Raw genomic sequence first — 8,551 nt, 5'->3', positions numbered from 1 at the left:
GACTTAATATACTTCAAAACATGAAACAAAATATATAAGTCCCAATCATGGTTGTGACTGAGCTAAGAAATGTTTGAAAAATAGAGATGTTAGGTCCCGGAAAATGCACTTCTTGTACTTCGAAATATGACCAGCTTTATTGTTGGGGCTGAGCTAAGAAACTGTTTAAAACTAGAGCTGCAGGTCTTCAAAAAATTGCATTTTATACTTTGGAAACATCAGGCCTAGAGGCTTAAAAAACACAAACAAACACAAAAACCATGGACCTCAAACAAGTGAGTGACCACAATTCAGGGCAATAGTTTAACGCTATGGATAATAAATTAAAGTAAAGTATGACCTGTCTCCAATTACCAGGACTCTCAAAGTAAGATAATTCTTATCAATAACATTAAATTTGTTATAAATCTGAACTAATATATTACGACGTAACTCGTCTCCAATTACCAGGGTGTCTGCAATAACATTACCCTTCTCAACAACTTTACAGTAATTGCCACTCAAGGCTTACAGAGTAAATACTAGCTTCAGTGTGGTAACACTTATGTAACTTAAATGTCAACAATCAACTGTTATTACACAATGCAATTCAAATAATATAGAAATATACTAGGCCTACTGCTTATTATTCTGATACTGTGGATTTACAACACCCAGTTATCTTTTCGAGTGTCCAAGTTTCAGCTACAGTTCCACACTCTAGCTGTCTCTTCTTTCAGTGGTTAACGTGGTTAAAATGGCTGTTGCTTTCAGACTTCCTCCGGTTGTACCATTTACAAATTGTTAAGTGTAACTTCATGTACTTGCCCCAGGCCTTTGAAGCGTCACGGTACCGTGACGCTTGGGTTCTCTATCGTGACGCTTTACGGTCGGCCGTGACGCTTAAAACCTTATCCGTGACGCTTAAAAATATCAACCACAACAATCTAAAAATAGATTAACAGGCAGGTACGGTACTTTCTCTAGAGCTGAGGCGCGGCATGCATAAAGAGCCTAATGCATACGAGACACGTGACATGACCAATAGACGAAAAACAAAAGACTGCGTAACAAAGTGTTAAATAACTGAGACTCGCTTTCACCGGCCGCCACCGAGAGATGTAAACAAGTGTTTTGTTACTACCATGTCTCTCTTTCGATCTCTAGTATTTGGCTGTTGTCTAAAATGTAGTAACTTATATATTGTAAATAAAGTAAATGATTGATTGTATTGTTTTTCTTGTAAAAATGTTATGTGTATTAAAAATAAATACCAATGATATTATTATTTTCAATATCATACTGAATTAATCGACTCTATCGGCAGGGGTGGCGCCAGGATCTTCCCGACGCGGGGGCTACATTCCCCGACGAGGGGGCTATGGCTGGGGGACAGGGGACCGCCAAGGGCCCCCGGCGGGGGTCCAGGAGGCGAAGCCCCCGGAAGCAACGCGTTCTAGCGTCATTTGAGGTCATTTTAATCAGATTTAGGGTAGCCATTTTTTCCATTTTTTATAATGCATAAATAAAATACTGCGTGCAAAAAAACGATGCGCGATGACTGTTTCAATCCATATTTTTCAATTTAAAAAATAAAAGTTCAAAGAAAATTTAGAAAAATAGAGTTGGAGGTCCCGGAAATTGGACTTAATATACTTCAAAACATGAAACAAAATATATAAGTCCCAATCATGGTTGTGACTGAGCTAAGAAATGTTTGAAAAATAGAGATGTTAGGTCCCGGAAAATGCACTTCTTGTACTTCGAAATATGACCAGCTTTATTGTTGGGGCTGAGCTAAGAAACTGTTTAAAACTAGAGCTGCAGGTCTTCAAAAAATTGCATTTTATACTTTGGAAACATCAGGCCTAGAGGCTTAAAAAACGCAAGCGTAGACCTTTTTCAGTCGGGGAAATAAGTTTATTCCTCCCAAGTGTATGCGTGCGTACTATCTGGACTTCCGAGTGGTGAGAAATTCATGACATACAGGACATTGAAAATGTAATAACTTAGCTATAATAAGATGTTGGCTAAGCGAAAATGGCATGTTTTTTTGTTTAATAATGGATGAAAAATTTATTTTAGGTGCCCCACGGTACAGAAGGTTACTTTGTAACTTAAAAAATTGGTGAACATACGAACAATTAACATAATTCGTTTTTGCTGTAGTGTAGCGTACGTCGACGCAGTACACGATGTAACCGTCGGTAAACTTCGCCTGGAAAATAACTACAGTACACATTTTGATATGATATCACGACCCAACGTTGAACGATTCGTACAAAGGGATACCGCCAGACAAGTGCGTACCTATAGCTATTGTTTAGTAATAGTAGTAAGTTAGATCGCTGGCAATAATGAATGCATATAAAGTGCATAATATCACTCTGACGTACTCTCACGGTCAATGAAACGTCGCGGTTTTCTAGGCGCTGAAGCTAGCTACGAAGTGAACGCGAACGCTTTTTACTGTATATTATATTCCCCGACAAAAAGTACCCGTGTTCAGTGGTGGCGCCAGCGGGGGGGCTACGGGGGCTCTAGCCCCCTCGTCGGGGAGCCTAGTCCCCACGTCGGGGAATACGGGTACTTTTTGTCGGGGAATATAACATACAGTAAAAAACGTTCGCGTTCACTTCATATAGCTTCAGCGCCTAGAAAACCACGACGTTCCATTGACCGTGAGAGTACGTCAGAGGGCTTTTATGCACTTTTATGCATTCATTATTGCCAGAGATCTAACTACTAAACAATAGCTAGTACGCACTTGTTTGGCGGTATCCCTTTGTACGAATCGTTCACCGTTGGGTCGAGACGCGTGATATCATGTTCCATCCAGGGACCAAAATGTGTAATGTAGTTATTTTCCAGGCGAAGTTTACCGACGGTTACCGAAGGGAACACGGGTACTTTTTGTCGGGGAATATAATATACAGTAAAAAACGTTCGCGTTCACTTGGTAGCTTCAGCGCCTAGAAAACCGCGACGTCTCATTGACCGTGATAGTACGTCAGAGTGCTATTATGCAATTTATATGCATTCATTATTGCCAGCGATCTAACTTACTACTAAACATTAGCTAGGTACGCACTTGTCTGGCGGTATCCCTTTGTACGAATCGTTCAACGTTGGGTCGAGACGCGTGATATCAAGTTCCATCCAGGGACCAAAATGTGTAATGTAGTTATTTTCCAGGCGAAGTTTACCGACGGTTCGGGTACTTTTTGTCGGGGAATATAATTCGTTCGCGTTCACTTCGTAGCTTCACGATTCGTAAAAAGGGATACCGCCAGACAAGTACGTACCTAGCTAATGTTTAGTAGTAAGTTAGATCGCTGGCAATAAATGAATGCATAAAAGGGCATAATAGCCCTCTGACGTACTCTCACGGTCAATGGAACGTCGTGGTTTTCTAGGCGCTGAAGCATGAAGTGAACGCGAACGTTTTTTACTGTATATTATATTCCCCGACAAAAAGTACCCGTGTTCCCCGACGGGGGGGCTAGGCTCCCCGACGAGGGGGCTAGATCCCCCGTAGACCCCCCCCCCCCCCGCTGGCGCCACCACTGTCTATCGGTGGGATTTACTCTTTCGTCGGTAACATACGCACGTCATCAAATGATTTCTAGGCGCAATTCAATGCTAGCTGCTTTGATCGTATAATACATTCAAGAAGGCTACGATCGTTTTCCTATTTGCTAGTGCGCTAAAGTCTTATTTCACTTAACTTAAGGTACATTTGTACATCGGTGCTAGAATGTTTTAGGCCCTACTTCGTGGCGCTTGATGTGAATCCTGGGGAGAACACTGTTGAACGTAGGCGACACTTATTTGAATCAGACATATAAAGTCTGGTAGTTGAAGGGTTGAACCGGGGAAAAAAAATGGTACAAAGCAAATTTTTACATCGTTGGAAGCGCAATTTTATGGAGAATAACATATCCAAAATCGACAAAAATCCAACTTGGGGAAATTTTTTAGACGCGTTTTACTTTTTTTTTGTAAATTTACTTAAAAAACTACTCTTACAGTCATTATGATTGTATATCTTGGAAACCGCTAACTGTAGAGTCTTTAATTTGGTCTCTAATTGTTTGTTATGTACATATTTCTATTTGCTCTTATGAAATTCTTTGTCAAAAAATGGCGGGAAAGTTTATTTCTTGACATCTTGACATTTGACCTCATATTTCGATATCTCAATAAATACTGGGTGCACAAATTTAAAATTGGTCTTAAATTGTTGGTAAAGTGAAAATTTCTATTCAGGCTAATGACAAGTTTTTAAAATAAACGACATTAAAAAGGCCATTTTGAAACCATAAACTTGTACAATAACAATATAGAAAAGATGGAACATTTTGTAATAAAATCGACTTAATTATAAAATTAGGCCATACCATTCTTTTTCACTAGTCTTCATCTGATTCGTCAACAACCAATTCCTCTGAATTTTTGCAACTGTCCCCTCTGCAATCTCCACATGATGTTACGCATTTCAGTCCATTTTTAAGACATGAACATAAATTTGTACCACATGGGTTGTTGGATGATAATTTGCACTTGCAACGAACAAACTTTAGTAAAGTGTCTGGTGCTGCAGCAGAATCTGTCATGATTGGAGTTAGATGGGTTCCTTCGCATTTCCAACCCGATTGTAAAGGGTACAAGTCAGTATTTAGTTTTGACCACACAAGTATCTGTAAATGTACCCGCAGACTACGGAAATATGCTGCTCTCTCTGTAGGTGGAAGTTTTTGAGGCTCAATAGACGATTTTGATGCTACCATTTCCATAAATTTCACATACCGTAAGTTGTTTAAAGATTCATCAGTTTTTGCCACCGTAGATTATTTTAAATACTTCAAGTCCAGCTTTTCCAATATCTTCTGCTGTTGCACTCTCATCACTAATTGACTTGGATAACTGTTGTAATTCCTTGGAACTACGGATTTTCTTCAGTTTTTAGTTTTTCCTTGGCCAAATGTGGCAGATATCGTATCGCAGCCACTCCAAGCATGAGCGAATAACAAATGTGATGTTACATCATTGCCAGTATTCTTGACAAGATCACGAATTTTCCACAACTTTAGTTCTTTATTATATGACTGTTTTGCTTCAGAATGGAAGTATATATCTGCCATAGTTGGTACATCAGCAACACAAGCACGTCTGTGTCATCGGCTACCACACATCAACAGTTTGCCCTTGCCGTGCGTACTCTAGAGCAAAAGAAACAATCATTGTATCAGCATCTCCGGTACTTGTATGAACTACATGCCCATCTTTTTTGAGGTAGCAGCTTAACAATTCAATGAATTGACATTTATTTTTCTCATTCGATAGAAATATGTGTTGATTACGATGTGCTTGCATTAATTCATTCAGTTGAATATCGGCGGATGTTCTTCCAACACGCCTTTGATGCTCATGGTCTTTTATTGATGGTCCCTTTTCATACCCATCAAACACAATGCATGAATCTCCAAAGTTTTTACGAACATAACTCACATACTGCATGGCTATATCTTTATATGTTGCCCCTTTTGCCTATTTAACTCTAAAACAGGGGTTAGTTATCCTAAGGGGGTAACTGTCTAGGGGGTAGGTTGTAGGAACTTCACACACATATTTGCGTGTGTGCGCTCAACGCGTAAAGTTATGCAAATTGCTGTTGTAAATATATAGCGAACGCGCAACGAGCGATCTCTCTCTCTGCGTCAAGTTTTCAACGAGAAGACATCGACATTTTTTATGAGCAAACCATTGCGAGTTTTAATACAAGTTTTACGATAATAATTAGTTGTCCTAATTATTAGCACTATTACATTTTGATATTTAGCGTTTTAACTTTACATATTTTACTACGTGTTACTGTATGTTATCGTCTTTCAATTATTGTACCGTTGTATATATTATTGTCCTGAACTAGCCTAGCCTAACCTTACACTGCGCACGTACGTACGCGCTTCGTGTGGATATGTGGTTTCTACACTCCGTATAGTTTATTACTTCGAGCCTAGGATACTTCCAGCTTTGGACATCGTTTGACTGCTACAATACTCCATTACCGTATTCTAAATAGGGTAAGTAAAGACCGAATTACTTATTCCCTAAAGTGGTGACCCCGACGTGATTCGTATGGACTAGTGGAGTATTCATCTGTAGGCTGTACTTCTTGTATGTAACATTTGTATTATTAGCGATACTCGGCCTATCTAAGCCTATCCTGTATACGAGGCAGCAAACAGCATTGATCGTACTATATATATAGTACTACGTACAACTATTTTTGAAAACATTTCTGTTACACAGTTTACTTTTAATTATAAGGTAGACCTAAAACAATTATTAATTTTTTGAGGCGAAAATGGAAGATCCTCCTCCAGCCGAAGCAGCAGTTGCTGTGGATCAAGCGGGAGGTAATGCTGGGGTACCAGTCGCCACGCAACGCGCATTACCTTTAGCGGCATTTACCCTCAAGCTACCACCATTTTGGGCTAACGATTCCGCGATATGGTTCGCCCAAGTGGAAGCGCAGTTCGCAACTCGCAATATTACCACGGAAGCTACGAAATTTGCCTGTATCGTGGCGTCGTTACAGCCTTCGATCGTCCAAGAGGTACGTGCTCTGCTCTTAGCTCCTCCTGCTGAGGGTCCATACAGCAAGTTAAAGGAAGAGTTAATTAAGCGGACCTCCGATTCGGAGAAGAAACGGTTGCACCAACTGCTCACTACGGAGGAATTGGGTGACAGAAAACCAACACAACTATTGCGCAAAATGTATCAGTTGTTAGGCAGCCGCACATTAGAGGATTCGATCTTGAAACAGTTGTTCATTCAGCGATTGCCCAATAACGTGCAACTGATTTTAGCCGCAACAGGCGGAAACGTTACCGTCGCTCAGATAGCGGAATTAGCCGACAGAATTTTAGAGGTGTCTCCCAGCCAACCCAGATTAGCCGTAATCTCTAACCCGACAAGTGCTAACGCCGACCGAAACGAAATTCAAACGCTACGAGCTGAAATTAACAAGTTGACCGCAATGGTATCATCCTTGGCAAACGATCAACATCGGGATAAGAGCAGGAGCAGAAGCCGAAATCGGAACCGTTCTTCCAGTGCTAAACGAACACAAACCAATGAAAATGACTCAGAGCAGTGCTGGTATCACACCCGGTTTGGCAAGGCAGCACGTAGGTGCAGGTCGCTATGCAGTTTCCCAACTTCGGAAAACTCCAAAGCCGGCGAATAACTGCGACGAATTCGTCCGGCACCGTTTCTGATAGTTGCTTATTTCACATTTATGATAGAGATACTGGACTAAAGTTTTTAGTAGATACAGGAGCCGAGATTAGCGTCCTTCCTGCAACAAAACAAGACCGTCAACAGCGAAAAAGTGATTTTGTTTTGCAAGCAGTTAACAACTCTCAAATCAACACCTATGGTGAACGATCTTTAACACTTGATTTTGGTTTTAGACGGACATGCAGATGGGTGTTTACTATAGCCGATGTCCCCTCAGCAATTGTCGGCGCAGACTTTCTGCAACATTTTGGTTTGTTAGTCGATGTTAAACATCGCAAGTTAATTTATTCTACTACTAATTTAAGTGTGCAAGGTACTGCATCTAATCTCTGCTCGCTTAGTCCTGTTTTGCCTCGACCTGTGATTGATTCACGTTATGAATCAATACTTGGCAAATATTTTCCCAAAATTACACGTCCGAGTTTCAAAGAGGCCAAACTTAAGCATGATGTCACTCATCGTATAACTACCAAAGGTCCATCGATCGCTGCCCGACCTCGGAGATTGGCTCCACAGAAACTCAAAATCGCACGAGCTGAGTTCGACCATATGCTTCAGCTGGGCATTATTCAACCGTCAAAAAGTTGCTGGTCTTCGCCGCTTCACATGGTTGCGAAGCAAACAGAAGGTGATTGGAGACCATGTGGAGACTACAGAGCCCTCAATAATGCTACAGTTCCGGATAGATATCCAATCCCTCATATTCACGATTTCACAGCTACGCTTCAGGGAAAGAAAGTTTTCTCTAAGATTGACCTGGTACGAGCCTATCACCAGAAGATGTGCCGAAAACCGCAATAACGACACCATTTGGGATGTTCGAATTTTTAAGAATGCCGTTTGGACTTAGAAACGCAGCACAGACATTCCAGCGGTTCATCGATACAGTTTTACGTAGTTTGGATTTTGTATACGCATACATCGACGATCTTCTCATAGCCAGCAATGACGAACAAGAACACGAAATTCACCTCAAGTTGTTGTTCGACCGTCTTGAAGAATTTGGTATTGTAGTTAATCCTGTCAAATGTGAATGGGGAGTTTCGTCTTTGACATTTCTGGGACATCATATCGATGACATGGGTATCCGACCACTACGTTCCAAGATAGAAGCTATCGAAACATTTCCTGTACCCGACACAGTCCGTAAACTGCGTGAATTCTTAGGATTAATCAACTTCTACAGGCGTTTTATTCCTCAATGTTCAGATATAGTTCATCCGTTGACTGATTTACTGGCAGGTAAACCTCGAAAATCAATTAC

The 8,551-nt window shown here is 40.8% G+C and overlaps 1 protein-coding gene across 1 annotated transcript; it reads left to right on the top strand.

Moving 5' to 3' along the window:
- The first annotated feature begins 6,349 nt into the window (after window positions 1–6,349).
- Window positions 6,350–8,088, top strand: LOC140049767 (uncharacterized). Its single transcript, XM_072094716.1, has 2 exons — window positions 6,350–7,185; window positions 7,293–8,088. The coding sequence occupies exons 1-2, from the start codon at window positions 6,350–6,352 to the stop codon at window positions 8,086–8,088; spliced, it is 1,632 nt and encodes a 543-aa protein (XP_071950817.1).
- The last annotated feature ends 463 nt before the right edge of the window (window positions 8,089–8,551 follow it).

This window comes from Antedon mediterranea, chromosome 5 (assembly GCF_964355755.1).
Source record: "Antedon mediterranea chromosome 5, ecAntMedi1.1, whole genome shotgun sequence".
Classification (NCBI taxonomy): domain Eukaryota; kingdom Metazoa; phylum Echinodermata; class Crinoidea; order Comatulida; family Antedonidae; genus Antedon; species Antedon mediterranea.
The sequence above is the reverse complement of the archived record's forward strand: the minus strand, read 5'-3'. Positions and strand labels throughout refer to the sequence as shown.

Bases quoted from the DNA above. Each gene is read 5' to 3' on its own strand.
- LOC140049767 (XM_072094716.1), top strand. From the start codon at position 6,350: ATGGAAGATCCTCCTCCAGCCGAAGCAGCAGTTGCTGTGGATCAAGCG. The intron at 7,186-7,292 runs GTCGCTATGCAG...CATTTATGATAG, and splicing joins AAGGCAGCACGTAGGTGCAG to AGATACTGGACTAAAGTTTT.